At 37.3% G+C, this 21307-nt stretch overlaps 2 protein-coding genes across 2 annotated transcripts in view; one reads left to right on the top strand and one right to left on the bottom strand.

Moving 5' to 3' along the window:
• emc2 (ER membrane protein complex subunit 2) overlaps positions 1–6873 on the bottom strand; it is a 29338-nt gene extending 22465 nt beyond the window's left edge. Inside the window, exons 1-3 of the mRNA XM_058393358.1 lie at positions 6788–6873; positions 3585–3698; positions 161–225 (exon numbers count right to left, since the gene is read on the bottom strand). Of these exons, the coding sequence (XP_058249341.1) occupies positions 161–225; positions 3585–3698; positions 6788–6827 (219 nt within the window). The 5' untranslated portion in view covers positions 6828–6873. The remainder of the gene's footprint in view (positions 1–160; positions 226–3584; positions 3699–6787) is intronic.
• A 13267-nt stretch (positions 6874–20140) lies between these two features.
• Positions 20141–21307, top strand: part of eif3ea (eukaryotic translation initiation factor 3, subunit E, a) — a 35221-nt gene continuing 34054 nt past the window's right edge. Inside the window, exons 1-2 of the mRNA XM_058395022.1 lie at positions 20141–20298; positions 20703–20820. Of these exons, the coding sequence (XP_058251005.1) occupies positions 20209–20298; positions 20703–20820 (208 nt within the window). The 5' untranslated portion in view covers positions 20141–20208. The remainder of the gene's footprint in view (positions 20299–20702; positions 20821–21307) is intronic.

The following is a 21307-nucleotide window of genomic DNA, read 5'->3' on the forward strand; positions in this document are numbered from 1 at the left end:
TGGCAGGTCTGCATTAGGAGAGATCTTTGAATTAATCTTCAGTGACTTGTTTCCAGCACATGATTTCTGTCTGAATAGCAGGGCCCCAAAGCAGCACACAGTGTGTAAGGGGATGAAGTTCAGCCTGAGAGGATGAGGGAGGAAGAGACTAGAAACTCACCCAGGCCAAATCATCGCGACTGCAGTCCAGTGCTGCGATCATCACCTGCTCATAAATTATCCAAACTGTGCGGAAGAAAGAAACACAAAACAGCAGCACTCAGTAAACTTAGTTTTTAGGCAGCTACTTACAAATCCATCACTAACATCACTCCAAAAAGGTTTCTTTTTTTTTTTAAATGCTAATGTATCCAAGTTTTAATCTTCAGTAAAATTCAGATGTATAGCACTTTTAAACATGGACATTGTCTCAAAGCAGCTTTACAGAAATATAGAAACATAGAACAAAAACTATAAAGTTAATATTGATCTCTAATGAGCAAGCCTCAGGCAACGGTGGCAAGGCAAAACTCCCTGAGATGACATGAAGAAACCTTGAGAGGAACCAGGCTCAGAAGAAAACCCATCCTCATTTGGGTGACACCGGATAGTAAATAATGTTCTTTCTAAACAATGCTTATAGGACAAGTCAGGAGATTTGCATAAAGAGTTCTGCAACACAGTTAAAAAATAACTGCATATCTTTAATACTGTTAGTCCTGAATAACCATATATGACCTTTCTAAATATCTGGCAACCATTAGCACAAGCTACCACGAATTATTATCCACATCTCCCATGAATTACAATTAAACACAGACGTGAAAAAGGCCCTGACTCACAGTTATTATTTCACCAATAAGAGATTCCTGAGAAGTCTGGGACAGTGCCCTGTTGCCAATCATCAAAATATATTTCCTCGCGTTTCCACAAAGTGCTAATAAAAGTCAAATGCTTAGCAAAACGTTAGTGTGACCTTTTCACTTGAACAATAAAAAATGGGTTGATTAATGGGCTTGGCTAATGGAACCAATTAATGGAATTAATGCTCCATATCAGACAAGTGTGTTTCACAGGCTGTGCATACTTCATCGGCTGCTACCTGTTCATTGAGAAAGAGCAATAAAAATCTTACTGAGCAAGAATTAAAAAAATAAAATAAAAATGATGTGCCAAAACAAACGCCTGCAGCTCCTTCTGGCTTTTTTCGGGTTTTTATGATTGCAAGTCTTGCTTTGATAATTACCATCTTGTTTCACAGCCAGTTTCAGAGCTGGTTTCAATAAAACCAGGCGGTGTTAAGTGTTTACCTCTTTCCTTAAATACTGTATGAATCATAAGAACTGCGGCAGCCAAAGCAGTTGAATAAAGCTCTCCATATGTGTGGCTCATCACACGGCCCTTTACGCCTTCACGTTTGTGTTGTGGGAAAGTCAAGGATAATCGGATTTGATAAAAAAACGTATGTCAAGTACATACTGAGTTGATCAGAAAAAAAGAAGAAGTGATAATCGTTTAGTTTGAATAAAAATTATTAACTGAAACTGAGTGGATTTTAGACGCGAGACAGGTACTGGCCTGCGTTCCTCTGTTGCTCATTCATCATCATGTTAGAAAACCTGGATCATAAGTGAAAAGTAACAAATATTCTTTAATAATAAAAAAGTAGGAAAAAATTAAGTAAGGCAACAACGTCATCATCAGTGCTCTGAAACATGTCTCACCAGATGCTGATAATGAAAACTATATTAAAACTAACACTAAGCTTTAAAATTAGATAGATAGATAGATAGATAGAGATAGATAGATAGATAGAGATAGATAGATAGATAGATAGATAGATAGATAGATAGATAGATAGATAGATAGATAGATAGATAGATAGATAGATAGATAGATAGATAGATAGATAGATAGATAGTGTATTGCGTTATAGATAGACAGATAGGTAGATAGAATTTATTGATCCCGAAGGAAATTCCAGACAAGCAATAATAATAATAATAAATTATAATAAATTACTTAATTGCTTAATTACTTGATTAATTAATAATAATAATAATAATAATAATAATAATAATAATAATAATAATAATAATAATAATAATAAAGATAAATTAAATAGTCTGCAAGCAGGATTTAATTTCAAATCAGGAACCTACACTGTTCTTTTAAATAATCTTTTAAAGTCTTAAAAGGCTGCTTCAGATCACATTATTGGCAATAATTGTCAGTGTGCTGGTTGGGTGAAATATTGGTGCTGAACTGTCTGGTCATAATTCAACAAGCACAATATATATTTCATATTCCGTATCCACAGAGGCCCGTGCATCTGACATTATCCTGAAGATTTCATATGATGTACTGAGTGAAGCAGTCTGGAAAAACCATTTATATGGGGATTTTTTGTACATTTTCTACTACTTTATGAAAGCTACATGCCTTTCAAGGCTTAGAAATGTCTTCCTTTTCCTTCTAAAGTTACAGCATGAATTTGAACTTCCCCCAAAAGTGAAATGGAGGAAAATTGTATTTAAAGCTATTGCCTGCAGCACAGGAGTGTCATGTCGTGCACAGAGCATTATGACGGCGGTTATCTGATTATTAGCTGAATTAATTAGGTCCGTGTCCATTCGGCTATGGTGCATAACTGTCCAGAAACTTAATGGAAGCATGACAGTGGATGTGTTAGGAAAGCACAATCAGCTAGCAAGGTTTAAGATCTGTAGAATGAAGAGCTGTGTGCAAAATCGATTCAGGAGCTGATATATGTTCTGCTATATCAGCATGTACTGATCAGTATACGTGTACTAGTTTGAATACAATCTAGACATGCTATCTCTGCCATGATTCCAAGGTCATGTGACCTACAACGGCAGATTAATTACAAAAACCTGTTTATTTCTCTACTTTAAACCAGCAGCAAGTTAACAATTTACTTAGGTATTACTAAAGAAGTATGGTTTACACACGAAACAGCATTTAAATACTTATAGCAGGGGTCCAGTCCTATCCGGAAAGGGCTGGTGTGGGTGCAGGTTTTCATTTCAACCAAGCAGAAGCCACATCTAAATCTACTGCAAGCCAAGATCAACTGATTAAACAGGTAGAATCAGGTGTGGCTCCTGATGGATTGGTATGAAAACCTGCACCAATACTGGCCCTTTGTGGATACGATTGGACATCCCTGACCTATAGCATTTACTCTTAAAGAGCAGACACAAAGACTTCCAAATATCTTGGATTCTGACAGCTCTTCTGCGCAAGTCCCATTGCCTTATGAGATTGTGTGTATTAGCTCAATAATGTAGTTATCTCAACAGAAGCCATAGGTCACCCCCAGTATTTCTCACCTATATCTCACCATATATATGCTTTCAGGAGGCACATATACACAAGTCAGAGATGAATGGAAGATTTGTTTTGTTATGGTCAGGAATGCCGTGATCTCCTGCATATTCGATAATCATCATCTAAGATAAAGTGACCATGCTAGGAAAAGCAGCAGAGGTCTTGATATAACATGTCCACAAGAGTAACAGACTACACAGTAAGTGTTATAGAAGGTTATGAAGCCACAATGTCGAGTTTGAGTTTAGACTTACTGTCGTCTCCGAGCTTTGACGCATGCTCGCTGATCAGCTCCTCTCCGACGTCCACTATCTGCTCGCTATTCCTGTAATTCTCCTCCCGCCACTTTCGCAGTTTGTCACGCATCTCTGCAAGAGAAAGTCATCAAAGTAGGAAGTCTTTTATACAGAACAATACTTCAGCTTATTATATACATGGCACAAGGAGTCTCCAGTGTCAGCACTCGGTAACAAGGTCAGCTAAATCTCTTTCCTACACAGGACAGCTTTCCAGTTTCTCATTACCACAACTGTAAGTGTTTGCGTCTTATTACTAAAGAAGCTGGTGAGGGAAACACTCTGGCTTTGCTGACATTCCATGTGACTGACTGATTTTTTAATGCCATGTTAGCTTCAATGGCTATATTATGGCAAAAGTTTGGATATAGTTAAAACATAGTGTGATATTTGACAGGTAAGGTTACATTGATACGCAAGATGGCAAGAACAGTTTATATAAGTTTTTTGAGGTTTAAGCTTGTTAGGAAGTTCAGAATCTTGTATGGTGGAGCTGTCTTGAAGATATTTTCTAAAGTGTCTTCTGAATAAAATTTCTGCCTTATAGTGCTCAGGGCAGGGCAGTGGAGCAGAATGTGTTTTATTGATGTAGGTCTGACATTCCATATAAACACACCGATCAGCCATAACATTATGCGCAGTGACAGGTGAAGTGAATAACACTGATTATCTCCTCATCATGGCACCTGTAAGTGGGTGGAATATATTAGACAGCAAGGAAGGAACAGTGATGAATCGGCGATAGGGTCATGGGCAGCCAAGGCTCAATGATGCTCATGGGGCACAAAAGCTGGCCCGTGTGGTCCGATCGAACAGATGGAGGCCCCACCTCGCAACTTACAGGACTTAAAGGATCTACTGCTTCCATCTTAGTGCCAGATACCACAGCACACCTTCAGGGATCTGAATATATTATATTAATTACAATATTAGGCAAGTGCTCATGATGTTACAGCTGTGTATATATATATATATATGAGTGGGAAATCGCTTTATGACCTGCTGTGATCGGAGAATCATCAACAGCATAACCATCAATGGTCATTACCACCCCAAAGTTCCTGCATTCCATGTAATTAACCATAAATAAACTAAAGCTGCAACACAGTTTTTTTGTACGACCATGTGCTGGAAAACAAAAACAATTCCTTTTTTTCTTTTTTTTTACTCAATAATAAATGAACCATCTTTATGGCTGCTTTAATGTATTTTAACTTTAGTGACAAATTACTTTTTTATGTACAAGTTATTGTCTGCATTAACACAATGATATTGGTGAAATTAAACGTCTAAAGAGCTCGCAAATTTGGGAATATGATGACTATCAGTGCTCTGCATATCGACTGACACAAGAAACTGTTCCCACAATAATACACACTTAGTGACTGTGAGATACTGTTAATAAAGAATAACCGAGTTGTGTCCTGTGTTTACGTGTACGATTTGGTTCATGTCAATGGCACACACACAACACAAATTACACCAGCGAACTGGCTCGATACTGAATCAGTTTACGACTAGTTATAACACCTACGTTACAAGTGTGAACCTTACAAAACTAAACAGTTCAAAGATTTTCTCCTCTGAGTGACTTAGCTTTTAAATACATCAGCATTTTCATAATAAACACCTAAGTGTAAGCTCTAAAGAACCAGAAAAAGCCTACATTTGAATGTCAAAACACTATCAGTTTTTACACTGATAAAACTTAATACTGACATCTTGAAATAACAGGCATGAAAACTTATGCCTCCCACACACATTAAACATCTATTCAGATGCCTAGAAATTAGCTAGTAATGATTCCATAAAGCAATCATACACTACATTGCCAAATGTTTTGGGACATCTGCCTTTACATGCACATGAAATTAATATGGAGTCGGTCCACCCTTTGCAGCTATAAAAGCTTCAACTCTTCTGGGAAGTCTTTCCACACGGTTTAGGAGTGTGTTCATGGGAATTTTTGACCATTCTCTAGAAGCGCATTTGGTGAGGTCAGGCACTGATGTTGGACGAGAAGCTCCGACACAGCCTTCACTCTAATTCATCCCAAAGTTGTTCAATCGGATTGAGGTCAGGACTCTGTGCAGGCCAGTCAAGTTCCTCCACACCAAACTCAATCATCCATGTCTTTATGGACATTGCTTTGTGCACTAGTGTGCAGTCATGTTGGAACTGGAAGGGGTCATCCCCAAACTGTTCCCACAAAGTTGGGAGCACGAAATTGTCCAGAATGTCTTGGTATGCTGAAGCATTAAGAGTTCCTCTCACTGGAACTAAGGGGCCAAGCCCAACCCCTGAAAAACAACACCTGATTTGAAGGGGTGTCCCAAAACATTTGGCAATATTGTGTAGCAATGGATAAACTTTACATGTGTGTGTTTGGGAGAGGCCATTTTAACATCTTAACTAGAATTAAATGTCCCCACAAAACGAGTAATATGTAATATTTTTGACATTTTAGGGATTTCTGGCTGGACCTAATGAGGAAAACTGCTGCTAAATTTAACAAAAACACTTGAAAATGGGAATGAAGGATTCCTTTTGGTTACTGAGGTAAAGATGGAGATATAGATAGATAGATAGATAGATAGATAGATAGATAGATAGATAGATACTTTATTCATCCCAAAGTGAAATATACAGTATTTACAGATAGTAAGGTCCTCACACCTACAATAACAAAGTTCTGTGCCCTCTAGACCCTTCCTTACTTCAGTTATCATATAACGAGGATTACACTCGCCTCCTTAATTGTAATGAGACCTGGGCATGGAGCTAGCGTCCCAGAGACACTTATCTGAAAAGCCAGCTAAGCTAGCTAAATGTCTGTAACGAAGCTAGCTGCCTGGCATCTTATAATGCACTTATAATTTCGGACACCAATCCCCAAATGCTTATATTTAGAACAGTAAGAGGGATAGCTACACAAATGTATACTATATAAATCCTATGTGTCTTGTTAAGCAGTTATGTCTCTATTAGCCAGCTAATGACATGCTAGCACTTAGCGCTCTCCGTCCAAATAGCGTTAGGTAAATAAGGTAGTCAATTAAATTGGAATATTAGATCACAGGAGCAAGTTTTACACACGTTCAAGTCATGCATAAAACAATACAAAGAAAGTCAATGCAGTTTAAAAGAAATCTGTTATTTACCTTCCCAAGTGACATCGTACAATTCCGAAACCGACGCCATTTTTTCTGCGACCACCTTCCTCTGGATAAATCGCTGGCTCACAGTTATGACGTCATCCATAGTGGTAACCGCATACTCCCAATACATTATGTGAATGATTTAGCTCACCGTATAATTAATTCTTCAGGAAATAATTCATCTTTTTTTTTTTTTTTTTACTGTTAAATACATTAACTTACATTTTGAAAAGAAACGTGGTGGATGTCTTGAATATGTTAGTATTCTTTATTATTATTTATGGCAGTATTATATTCATTAACAACAATTTTAGTCCACCTCTAAGCTTCCTTACAGAAATAGATCACGTTATTAATGCATATATGTGGGTACATTTGTGATGTATCTGAATACATTATTGGGATTGAATCGATACTGCGTCATAAAATGAATACGACTGCAGAAATACAGATATGAATTGTAGTAAGCTTCAGACTAGGTGTCTGCTTCACCTTCATGTGAAAAATTTCCATAAAAAGATTTGGAGACCACGCAAAAAGATTTGAAACTAGCTCAAAATGTATGTGAATAGGAAAATGTGGACACATTTTCTACCTATTTCAGTCCCTGCCTGGGACGTTAACAGTGGTCAACAAATGTTTTTGATTTACAGTACCTGCAGTGTGAATAGCAACAGATGAGCTACAGTCAGTATCTGTATAGCCACAACTTGCACATATATATACACATTATATGGTCAAATGTTTGAGGATACTTCACCATGACGCCTATAAGAACAACTTGTACAACTCATTTTAAAACCATGTGTATTAATATGAAGTTGTTCCCTCTTTTGCCCCTATGACTGCATCCACGCTTCACTTGATTATCTCCAGTTGAAAGATTCAAACCCTTTCAACCACAAGAACATTAATGATCTTGAGGACTGATGTCAAGTGAGCAGGCCTGATGCTCAGTCGGTATAGCAGTTTATCCCAGTGATTTTTGTGTTCAGTGAGTTTAAGGTTACAGCTCTGTAGCGGTCGAGTGGGTTCTTCTACTCCAGCCTTGGCCAATGAACTCCACTTGGAGCACAAAGATACCGTTTAATTTTCATAAAAATATCAAAAAAATTTCTTTTTTTTTTTATAAACTATTGGCAAATTAAGATATTTGGTGTAGATAAATTTACAGACAGAGATTTTTTTCATAGGAATCATGATCACAGAGGATTATTTGTCTTAGAGTTACTATCTATATGTGGCACATTTGATTATTATAGTTTTAAATTTCAGGTGCATCTTGAGTCATGTGTAGGTCTATATTTCAAACCAGGTACAGTTTATTTAATTGTCCAATTACTTAATAAATTCCTTGACCACTCTGGTCCACTGTGGCCATAGAGAATCATAGGAACATTTACTGTGGTTTTGTGTGTTGGGGCTATTTTTCTTCTCTGTGGGTTTAACTTGTCTCACAGGGGCTGTGGATCTGGCACTGCATCCACCACAATCACTGAAGTGGACTCAGCACAAACTGGCCCAAACCTGATGTCATACCACTTATGGAACTGACTGGACTGCCTGCGGGTTTCGCCAGTCTGGTCTTTCCTAAAAGGGCAGCGTTAGTGTTAAAGCGTAAGAGTACCATAAAATATCATCATCATCTCTACAGCGCTACAAAAAATACACAATGTGCGGTTTATCTTACATGAAGCTCGGACGATTCATGGATATGTAATTTCCCAGACTGCAGATGGCAGTTAGTTGATATGTGGTCAGGCTTTTGCTGGAAACACAAACAGTGCTGTTACCACATTAAAACAAGCAAATGCTGCTCTTTGGATCTGAAAGGCTTCTCTTGGGTTTAAAGGCCATTGGGTTAAGGACAACCATCTCTGGTGTGAAGTGGAACTTACCTGAGAAAAGGTGAGGACAGGATGAAAGCAGTTCTCTTTAACCTCAGGGACTTGAGATAGGGGTGTGTCTGTATGCAAGGAGAAACTACAATACTGTTATGTTTTATTTGAGCCATTACTGGTGTTATCATTTTCATGAAGAACTCAGCATCCATTTGAAATGCATTTATGCCTTTTTGGACCTTCAGATTTCAGATTTTGGGCTTTCCAGTATTGCTCAATGTTTGATCAATGCTTGATTTTTGGCCAGTTTTTAAGTTTCTGGCAAAAGGAATTAAAATAGTGTGCAACCGTGGACTAGAAATGTGTTAGTCAGTGCTAGATTCCCTGTGGTTTTAAGGTCTATATCGTAGTATCTTGTAATTGCTGAAAATGATGGCGGATATGTTTTGCTTTGAGGCTTGATTTCAACCTCTGTCTCACAGGAGCACTTTTACTCTCAGACAAAATCTTTCTCAGCATCTCATTTCTGCTGTGATCTGGGCCTGTAAGGATGAAATGTCTCACGGATCGTCTTTGACACCCTGCACACCAGACATAAGCGCTCAAGGTCAGGGAATTCTGCTACATCTCAATTAATTATCCCATCCCCTTGCCCACACATATCTTATGTTTCAAGAAACAATATTTAATTCTCGCTCGATCTGCACTTGCTCAGAATTGACGTTGTTCAAATGATTCAGAACGGTAGACGTGCAGTTTCTCTGACCTGGTGTAATAGTGTAATAGCTCAGGGTAGTGTAGGATACCGCCACGTGCACTACATTACATTCTGCTGGATTAGGTTTAATGGCAGCCGTTCCTTCTCATTAAATTCAGTTTAAACAGGAGCTTTAACAACACCGTGCTGGAGATGACTTTCAAAGTCATGGCCACTCGTGCCTTACATGTCTGCAGATGTGTTCACACTTGCAAGTAATCTCCTGGAATGAAGTTACCTAAGCATTAACAGAGAACTTCACATTATACGCTAAATAGAGGATGTTCAGCTGGCATTAATTTAAAGACATATCACGGGCATGAGGCTTCTAAAGTCAATGACATTCCGTCTGAGTTTTCTTAATACACTTTAAAAATGAGTGATTATAATAAAATGAATATTGTGCTTCGCTTTTACTTGGTAGGGAGCTGAAATTTGGCCAACACTAAATAACTTTGTAAGTTAATAATAATAATAATAATACAAAAAAAAATAGCAACAGATCTTTACATTACAGGTGAAAAAGGTACTTTGGAGCTTATCTCAAATGAAGGAAGCTGAGCTATAACATTGTCTCTCTAAACTCTGCCATGTGCTTGAAAGATGTAAGACCGCAACCGAAAAGCAGCTCATTTATGCTGACAGCCTGAAGACCTTTTTCCTGTTGTGAAACACTTTTTTTTTTTTCGTCTCAGGATACTCCACATTAGTTCTTGTCTTTGCTTGGAACACATTTTGTTTTGTGAAACTTTCTGAGACCGAATGGGACATGCCTTAGTTCCCGTCAATATGTGGGAGCACTAAAGCATGGCCTACAACTCATCCGTGGCATTGAAATCACTCTCTGGACTTGGTTTGGTCACATCTTTGGCAAGGTTTTCCAGCATTCAGTGCTTGATAAGCGTCAAAATCAACTGGTGAAAAGACGTAGCAGTGAAGTGTGCACTGAAGCAATAAGCATGATTATCAGACAATGACTATGAAAATTTGTACAGCTGTGGTTTATATAGCGAAGCACTCCAAACAAGAGAAATATAGCAATCACAATATTTCTATCCAGAAAATCCCCTATGTCTTGGTGGTCTGGCCCAAAACTCACAGCTATTATTTTAGCTAAAAACATGGCAAGATATTATGTACTTAAGGGTTCTGCTTTATGCTTCGGGGTCCATCATGAAAAATAGCTGATATCTATATCACTCTCAGATAAATATTTTGCTATTTTACTGTGTCTCTTTATAGACATACAATTAAACCAGAATTGAATCTTCCCCTGATCTACCAAACAAAAAGAAATGTTTGTGTATTCACAGCTTCAAAGTGCCAACACTATAATTCTTTATGTGTCTCTTAAATTCAGCTGAGTTATTAACAGTTTTTACTGTTTGGCTGTATTTTTAATCAAAGCTTCAAATCATGCTTGTTATAACTAATGTTGCTTGTGGTGGACTTTAGGCAACTGTAGGTGGACTTGCCCGAGTAGGTTTACACAGCCAGAGAAACGTCAAACTGACGCTTTTAAATCATTAAAAGTTTGGAAATGCAGTTTCAGCTTCTCAGGATGATATGTGTACTTTCTCTCTGTGTCCTGCTCCATGTGCAGTGCAGATGTCTTGCAGTGTTTGCTGCAATGAGAGGCCCTGTGTCTGAGTTTGCATTGTTTGCTGGGCCACTTAGCTGAAGCGATAATCCAGTACCAACGACAACGAATATGATGCAGCTAGGGTTAGTGTTGCGCACAGAATCAGCAGTTTTGTGATTTAAATCCTGACAGGGCCAAGTGAGATGATGCATATCTTATGCACTAAAAATGTCTGAGTTCGTAACACTTGAATTATCAAGCATGTGTCCTGAGATTATTGATATGAATTATTTCTCTCATTTTATGTTGGAATAAGAAGTGGTTGGGGAGGTGTTTGGCAGTCTCTCTCTCTCTCTCTCTCTCTCTCTCTAAGAGATCTATAGTGAATAAAGTGAACTAAAGTGAACTTTTTTTTATAGACTCATTTCACCTTCATTTGCGTCATACTATTCTGCTCTATAGATGTAACAGAATATGAATACTATATTCCCGGATGAACAGATAATGTGTTATTAGCTGATACAGATACAGATAGAAGATGCACTCTTCCTTTTTGTAAGCATGCTTGCCAGATTTACAGTGCATCTTATTGAGACTAGAGTTAGGTATCAGGACTGGGCTCTTATGCAACACAAACACAAAAGGTTTTATTTTAATGTATGTGTGAGCGAGCAGCCATATACAAAGAAACTTCACCCGCCATGAACATAAACGTGATACATATACAGCATCCATGGTGGTTTCAATTAGGCTAGTAGTTTTGTTTATATTTTGAGAAATAGAACCAAGTAATTTTTTAGGCAAATATTGTGGACGGGGACAAAAAATAGCTGGAGGATTAACAAGACAGGGTTTTTTAGTCCCACACAAATCTGTAGTTGAGAACAATTATGAACTTGAGTGATGTAGCTGAGGTTGAAAGCCAAAATTCACAGGCCATGCTGATGATGCTGACATTTCTCCATCTGGTAATTCCCGCCAGTCTTTTCCAATGTTTCCAGTAGAGTTCATATTTGATTAAAATGAAATGTTCTGGTTAGGCCTTTGGGTTTAAATCTGAATGCAGTTACAGATACCTGAAGCTCTAAACAGATATAGATACAGATACCTTACACCTTTACATTATATTTGAATTTTTATGAGATTTTTTTTAGTCCCTTTTTATTTTTATTTTTTTCAGTCCCTAAAATGAAAATGGTTATATACAATGGACAATAAAAGTCTACACACTCCTGATAAAATGGCAGGTTTTCGTGAGGTTAAAAAATGAAACCTCAATGTACAAAATGAAGAAAAAGAAAACGTTTCAATAACCTGGTTGGGTAAGCTTGCACATCCATTTATAATTGGGAATGTTCAGAGTGAACCAATCGCATCCAATCTTATGTTTGAAGGTAATTATCATACAAATATCTTCAGTGAATTTATTCCAATTAACCTCAAGTGAAGATAAAAATTTTTGTAGGATTTATTTCACATCCTCTTGGATTCATCAGCGCATCACCAAGAACAGGATGTATCTCCAAAATGAATTAAAGGACAATACAAAAACATAAAATGGAGGCTCTTGTCACCTACGGCAATGTAAAGGTGCTGCAGGAATATCTGACATGAAGTGATTACTCTATACATGTGTCAATAATCTCTCATATTCTTCACATGCCTGGGCTATGGGGTAGGAATAGACAGAAGCCCTTTTTCACAAAATAAAAGCATCCAAGCCCAGCTGTATCACCCCAAATCATGTAAATGTGTAATGGTCTGATAAGACGAATCCGAAAGATAATAATTTTGTAATTACAAAAGAACAATATACTCGCAGTGCAGCATGGTAATGGCAGCGTTATGTTTTAGCTGCTTTTCTTTCTTTTCAGACAGAACTGGGGCCTTTCTCAAGGTGGAGAAAATCATGAACATCATCTACAAATACCAGTTGATTTTTGATGACTGGTAATTCATCTACATTAAGCTGTAGATGAAAAGGACTTTTCAACACGACAAAGACCGTAAGCATGCATCCAAACCAGCAATGGAATGGCTTAACCAAAACATCAGTGATTCCGAATGAAAACTGAATGGTGAACTGAAGTGGGTTGGGTACAGAAGATGCCCTATCTTATTGTTTTTCACTTTATTTTTATACATTGTGGGTGGAATTTCACATTGAGGATTTTTTTCATTTTAATAGGGGTGTGTAAACTTTTTATATCCGTTGTAGTAAACATCTGAGCACCAACAAGCTCGGAAAGGAGTATATTTTTGATCATTCTAAACTAAATTTAGTGTTTAGGTTTGAATATTTATGTCTGAGCAATGGGTTAGCTAAATGGCTTCGAAAAACCTTGTGGTACTAAACAACGTACTATACAATAAATGTCTCACAGTCAGTGGGGGTGGGGGGGGGTGGTCTGCAATATGGTCAGGAAATTTGTTTATAACCACAAACAATTATGAGCCTCCCAAAGACTTCAGAAGACTTTTTTTATAATGCACATAACATATCTAGTGTAGCACCAGAATAAAGAGAAAAATCACTCTGCTGTGAAGCTTTACAATCACTTGCCAGGATATTTGATGACTTTTTTTTTTTCCTTAAAGACCATAATGTAGGCGTTTTGTTATCAGACCATAACAATAAAGGGGAAACTCAAACGCCATGTTTACAGTGGAGTTTTCAGGGCCATGTTTTACAAGCATCCACTCTGCACTAGTCCTTCTAGCATTACTATGCCATGTCTCGGGCATTTTTTTCCTCTTATTCATAGTCTGGGCTGGGGCTCCTCATTAAGGCTGTTTTTCGTCTCTCCCAGGTCGGACAGACTGGGGGAACGCCTGGAAGCTCCAGGCCACACAAAGGTGCAGAGAAATTGGCCAGACATGGCTGCTCTGCAGACCACCCTCTCACCAACCAACACACTTGGATAAGTAGCCACAGGGGTTCTATGCGATGTATGGTTTAACAGTACCTCCCTACAGCAGAGGAGGCGCCTACAGACCTTCATAACAGTCACTGAGAGGGCACGATGCCAGGCATTTCCTTATATTACATGTATACAGTTTTCTCATTCACTGTACAGCTGTGTATTTATATAACATTATGTTTCCCTGTGTTGCCCAGTTCATATCCATATTTATATTACCACTCATTGTATTGTATTCATATGCTGTATTCATTTTATTTATTTTACTTTTAAAAATTCCAGTTTTACTCTATTTTCAGAACATGACCAGTTGCATTTCACCACAACGTGCTGTTTTTGATTGATTGTATGTGACAAATAAAATTTCAATTTCAATGTGTTTACATCCACAGCCTTTAATTATTTTACACTTAATTCAGTTCAAAACAGTGTACTGGTCAGCTCTGCACTGTCCCTTGTCAGTAATTGTACTTTACTGTCACTTGGCACTTTATGTAGTACTGTGTAGAACTCCTGTAGTTCTGTGTTTTTTTATGTAGCACCATGGTCCTGGAGGAATATTGTTTCATTTTACTGTATACTGTACCAGCTGTATATGATTGAAATGACAAAAAAAATGATTGAAATGACAAAAAAAAGTTCCGATCAGGCATAACATTATGAGCAATGAGAGGTGAAGTGAATAAGACTGATGATCTCCTCATCATGGCACCTGTTAGTGGGTGGGATATATTAGGCAGAAAGTAAACATTTTGTCCTCAAAGTTGATGTGTTAGAAGCAGGAAAAATGGACAAGTGTAAGGATTTGAGTGAGTTTGACAAGGGCCAAATTGTGATGGCTAGACGACTGGATCTGCAGTGGTCAGTATCTATCAACAGTATCCTTTAAGTCCTGTATTATATAACACATTTTATTTTAATTTTATTTTAGTGAATGTTCTACTAAAAATATTCTCTGCTGTACACATTAGAGATTAATTTAACAGTTATTCCACTTTTTATCCTTGTTTCTTTTGTGTGTGTGTGTGTGTATGTGTGTGTGTGTGTGTATGTGGAATACTTAATTGCAAAAGTTATTCTATTTGTTGTCATCCCCACCACTTTCCTCAGTCAGTATGGGTGGATGGGTGGGGGAATAACAGGGGTGTGTGTGTGTCTGTGTGTGTGTGTGTGTGTGTGTGTGTTCGTTCAGTCCGTTTTGGAGAATCCACACAGTTCAGTTTCCAGACAGAACAGTAGTAAAAAAAAAAACCCAGCAACAACATCTGGGGTAATCAGAACTACTCTGGCAAACATTTTACTGTCTCCCACAACCATTTAAAGCATCCATTTCCATATGCAAAAGTAAAACATGTCCAAAAACATCAAGAAGCATTTTTATTTATTTTTGTTAACAAAAAAATATCTTGCCTGCTTTTCCAATCCATTTCAGTCGCACTAGCCGAGAACCATACACCCTGATCCATGAGCTCATTCAGCACTTCCTCACTCAAATGAGCTTATAAAAATGAAAGTAAGAATTAGTTCTTCTTTCAAGAATTTGAGTTATAAAGGTCTAGAGGGGCCCGGGTTCACTACCGTCTTTAAAGTGCAGACGCAGACAGGTTTCCTATTCGCTGTGGCAGTGTAAGTGTTTTCCTCAATAGCATGTCAACATGTTAATCACCTTAAGCATTCACAGTTTCCCTCTGGAGCAAACCAAACCAAAATTAGGTATGATTCACTATAAAAAAAAAAAAAAGCTTCCTTCTTTTAAATGGCACAGTTAGAGGAGAAATGAGCTGCTACGAAGAATTATTGAAACCTAACGAATAGTGTTTTTGTACGCCAGAATTTTACTGGACTTGTGTCAGCGTTCGCCAAGTCCGTCTTTTCTTGGGTTCCATGACTCCTTCTTTAAATATGTTTGCAGTGACCTGTAATAATTATTGGATTTCATGTGCAGGTTGTGTCAGCGTCTATAACCACAAACTGCAATATGCCCTGATTTATGTGTTATTAATCATTAGGTAATGTGTCAGTCTTACACCGAGAACGTTTTTTAAGGAAAATCTGACAAGGCAACTTAAAATTATCACAAAGTATATTTAAGCAGTTATTTTATGCAGTATTATTGCTATAAAAGGACAAGGCTACTACAAAGTGTGCTTTACATTTACGTGTGAAGGCAGTTGGTTGTATTCAGCGTGACATCAGCTCACACAGACACAGACACACACACACACATACACACACACTCACTCATCTGTGTGAACTGATCTGTTCCAAACTCAAACACACACTCAAACACCCAACTCAATTCAATATCTATCCATGTCTTTAGCACCACCCATATTATAACATGCTGTTTTTTGCACATTTACATTTACATGTGTATATATATATATATATATATATATATATATATATATATATATATATATATATATATATAAAAAAGAACCCTCTTTGTCCATTTCTCCTATTTTGCACATTGCACTATATAACATAATCTATAGAATGTCTACTGGTCGGTGCTATTTTGTGTATTTTGCGTATCTGTCCTGTACTGTTTTGTTTGTATTGTCTGTTTGCACTAGGTTGCACACGTTGCACTTTATGTGGCTAGGACAGCTTACTTTCAGTCCTTATCTCTGTGTTGTTATGTAGCTCTATGTTGTTTTACGTACTACCCGGGTCCTGGAGAAACGTGGTCTCATTTCACTGTGCACTGTGTCAGCTATATATGGTTAAAATGACAATGAAAGCTTCTTGACTTGACTTAAACATGAGGACACAAGGATGACCACATTTCAGGAAGGTGAGAATGTGCTGTATAATTCTATAACAATACTTACTGTAAAAAAAAAAGGTATTAAAACAAAAAAGGGACAAAAAAAAGGACAAAGAACAAAAAAAGAAGATTCCAGTAATTAACTAGAAACAAGTGCAAGAAGCACAAAGAGAGTCGCTGCTCATGAGGGTTGGAGTATCTGCTTCTACCAGCGATATAATCACTAGACAATGGTATCGCTGTCTTCTTTATGGCAAGAATCACTGGTTTGAATTTTGGGGAAAATCCCTCCTGATGACACATCCTGGCACTGGAAGTCCATTTTGAAGCCACGTCTGTAGCATTCTGTTCTCCCTGACAGTATTACGCCAAATGGCGCCTCCTGAGCTCTGATTGGATAATTATTCTTATTCACACGTCTACATACACTATGCTGCACTGCATGCAGCGGGGATTCCCAATAACTCTAACTGGCATGCTCAAGTAACGTATGCTAGGGATTTAATGTGCTCAGACTTCAGCTGACGTAAACCCAACAACATATAAACCAAAATAGTGGATTCTGGGAAAACTCTAAGGCCTGAGAGATGAAAAAAATAACACAGTGGTGTTTTCTTTTTCTACCACAGTTTCATACTGCAGTGCTGGAGGAATTTTCTAATCTGATTGGTCAGGTGTTGATTAGTTCTCTATAACGAGATCTGTGCTCTGACAAAATCAATAGTATCAGCTCATTCAGAAGAACCTTCATGGCAGCCATTCTACATCATCTAAATCTGATAATAAATGGATTCTAAAATGTTTTGCAGTTTAACAAAGGAAATCATAAATTGTATTATTTTTATTTATTCATCAGTCATTCAACATTCATGGAATAGTTTGGTAAAAGTCAGTAGGTTTTCTGACTTGGGGAAAAAGTTTAGGATAGAGGACTTTGCTGTTTCTCTGTAACATGACAAGTTGCATTTTGATCCTATTAACTTAGAGAGAAAGGGAAAATAAAGAGAGGTTTGGGCTGATGTTTTATTGCTTATGGATGTTCCACAACATTAAATATAACTGTAAATGGTGTTATTCATTAATAAGTTTGAAATGGCAGTCAAATGGAACAAGAGGAATAAAACACTTTGGGATGGTGTTATAGCAAAATAATCCAGTGTCGGATTGCATCACGTTATCCCATCACTGATTATTTACTAACCCTTTTCTTATAATCCATCCATCCATCCATTTCCATTAATTTTCTGTACAGTTTATCCTACACAGGGTTGCATGGAACCTGAAGTCTATCCCAGGGAACTCAGGGCACAAGGTGGGGGATACCCTGAACCAAACCATCATAGGCCACACTCACACACACTCACACACCTGTTCACACAGTACAGACAATTTGGACATGCCTTCAGGGCATGTCTTTGGCCTGAGGGAGGAAACCGGAGTACCAAGAAGAAACCCCCAAAGCACAGAAAGAACATGAAAACTTTTCACACACACAGGGTGGAGGCACTCCTAACCCAGGATGTACAAGCAAAAATGCCCCTACCTTTACTGATAATCTCTGATAATGTTGCTACAGGGAAGGAACAAAATGCACATGCCATCCCCTCATATTTTATTCCTTACATAGAATACTGAGGAACATGACATTGCATAGTAATGCAGAATAATCACCATTAAATCTCAACTTCTTCTTCTTCTTCTTCTTCATGTTAATATTGTTAACATTAAAATAATTCTAAATTGTAAAAATTAAAATATTATTATTAATACTTTAATAATATTATTAAAGTATTAAGCATTAAAAAAAAACATAAAACACTAATTCAGCTTTCTACATTTGCATGTCAAAACAAAAACCAAAAATATATTACTAAAATGCCCCTTTTGTTATTTTCACCATGTCAGGAGTGTATTACAATAATATGTTTGGATGACAAAAGAAAAACAATAATTATTCAAAAATAAGATTTGATTATGGTTTAAATTTCAAACAAACCAAACCAAACCTCTGTGTAGTTTTTGGATGAGTCATAGGAAAGCAAGTATAATGGGATTCTGTCCTGTAATGGGATTGGTCTAGAATGTTTCTACATTCATGCATATTATACAGTCCTTGCATTATAAAATATACATGAAAACTTCACAAAATGAAACACAGAAATGAGAACATACTTATGTTCTTAATGCCTAGCTCACAGTATCCTACAGAAGAAAACACTCTACACAAACCCAAACCTTTTAAACAAATCTAAACTACAGTGCTAGGATTCATTTGTTAAGAAAGATTTGCTTTTCCTTTTTTTTCCACCCTGTCAGTAGTGTCTGTATCAGTAAAACAAACCTAGCCATAATGACTACTGTGTGTTTCTGACTCATTCCTACCTGAGGTCAGGGTTTACAAAGCCAGTTCAGTGTAACAAGAGGGAAATTGTTGTGGGATTGTCTTACGACAGCACCATGTGGCTGTCAGGAAAACATGGCACTGGTGGAACCTATTAGAGATGGACCATTTAGGAGCTGATATTGGCTCTTCACTGCACAGTATGGCCGGCACATGGGCATCTTTATGAGACAGCTGCACAAACAAGGAATAAAACGCTGTGCCTTTTATTTGCTTTTTTAAATCTTTTGTCTCGTCCTCCATATTGATTGGATTTAGCAGGATCTAAGGCAGATATTTAATTTGATGACATACTGTATATTTTGTATTAATTGTACTTGTGAAATTATCCTGATCCTTATTGCACTACTCTTGTTCTGCCAGCAAAGAATAAAGCTTACACACACTTTCACTTATAAAGCTCAGTTGACTAACTAGCTTTATTTAAGATATATATATATATATATATATATATATATATATATATATATATATATATATATATATATATATATATATAAAGAATCCAGTTCTGAAGTGTGCTTAATGTCGTAGCATATCTTACAGAAATCAGTGACTTTTCTTTCACTGAGGATGTGATTAATGTGAGGGACATTTTTTAAATGTGCTAATTTTTTATATACGTATAATATAACTGGTCATTCTATTCATTTATTTATGTTCAGTAAATGCTTTATCATGGTCATGGTCATGGGACAAGGCAGGACCATAACGGCGCATTAGGGCATCTGTCTCTGTCTCTCTCTCTCTCTCTCTCTCTCTCTCTCTCTCTCACACACACACACACACACACACATCTTTCACTGTGGTGATGATGATGATGATAATGCTACTACTACTACTACTACTACTACTACTAATAATAATAATAATAATAATGGCCATAATGACAGCAATAATGAAACAATTTATAATCTTTAATACACTATAGGTCTATGAAAATGACTAACAACTGAAATATAAAAGATACAAAATATGCAAATATTCACCGAAATTATACTGTTTTTTTTTAATGATATTCGTTTCTTTTCGTCTCTCTTCGTTTCCCTTCGTTGCCATGTTACCCACCAACACCATCACTTACGTTTGTACGCCGCTTGGACTAATAAAGTTTTATTGTTTTGAACCGGATCCTTTTCCGCGGCCAACATGGCGGAGTACGACTTAACTACAAAAATTGCCCACTTCTTGGACAGACATCTCGTTTTTCCTTTGCTGGAATTCTTGTCTGTTAAAGAGGTAGGCACAAAGTTTGTGTTTTCTTCTTAAAGGCGTTGTACGGGAGTATTTATATTCGCACAAAGCCAGTGTTTTAAGCACGTGTGCGTGGCTTCTGGATTAGCCGTACAGATAGCATCAGCTAACTAGCCGGTTAGCTAGCACGAAGGAAGTTAACAAACCTCGGAGATCACATAAATAATACTTAGTATTCATACTGATATTTACCTTGATGAGTAAAACCATGATAAGAATCAGTGATCGCAATTATAGTTGATTATATTGTGTCAGATGTGAGAAAAGAGATTTGTCGACTAGCCCCCTATTAGCATCTGTGTTACAGGACATGTGTCGTTCAGGCCGTCATTTAGAAAAGTAGTTTATTTTCTTGTTAATGATCCTTGTTTACTCGGTTGTCACAACAGATCTACAATGAGACCGAGCTTCTTCACGGAAAGCTTGATCTTCTCAGCGACACCAACATGGTGGACTTCGCCATGGACGTGTATAAGAGTTTGTATCCTGATAAAGATATCCCAAACTGTGAGTACTTTTCCGCAGTGACACACAAACCACACTCGTGCCTTAGTGCTTGTTGAATTGCTTAGAAGACTTCTGATTTTCTAAAGTGGAAAAAAAAAATTCGATTTGGAGCCTTTTTGAAAGAGGAAACCTATTTTTCCGGGTTCCACACAGAACACTGATGGACAAAACACAGAGCTTTCAAAGCCGGATTTGCATTTTCGACCCAGTTTGTTTGCTGCATACAACAATGACAGATCCTAATCGAATTCGTTGCTTATGTATTGCGATCTGTTGTGTTTGAATGCACAAAGTGATGTTCTCACAGACTGCTGATTTAGTGCCTTTACAACCAACCACACACAGCAGATGACAAACTTCTGGCCATGTCAGAAAACCTAAAAATCTGAGTGTACATTTACATTCCTGGCATTTGGCAGACGCTTTTATCCAGAGCGACATACAAAAGTGCTTTTTTTTAAAAAAATAAGTAAAATAATTTTGAAAA

Source organism: Hemibagrus wyckioides, linkage group LG01 (genome assembly GCF_019097595.1).
Source record: "Hemibagrus wyckioides isolate EC202008001 linkage group LG01, SWU_Hwy_1.0, whole genome shotgun sequence".
Lineage (NCBI taxonomy): Eukaryota > Metazoa > Chordata > Actinopteri > Siluriformes > Bagridae > Hemibagrus > Hemibagrus wyckioides.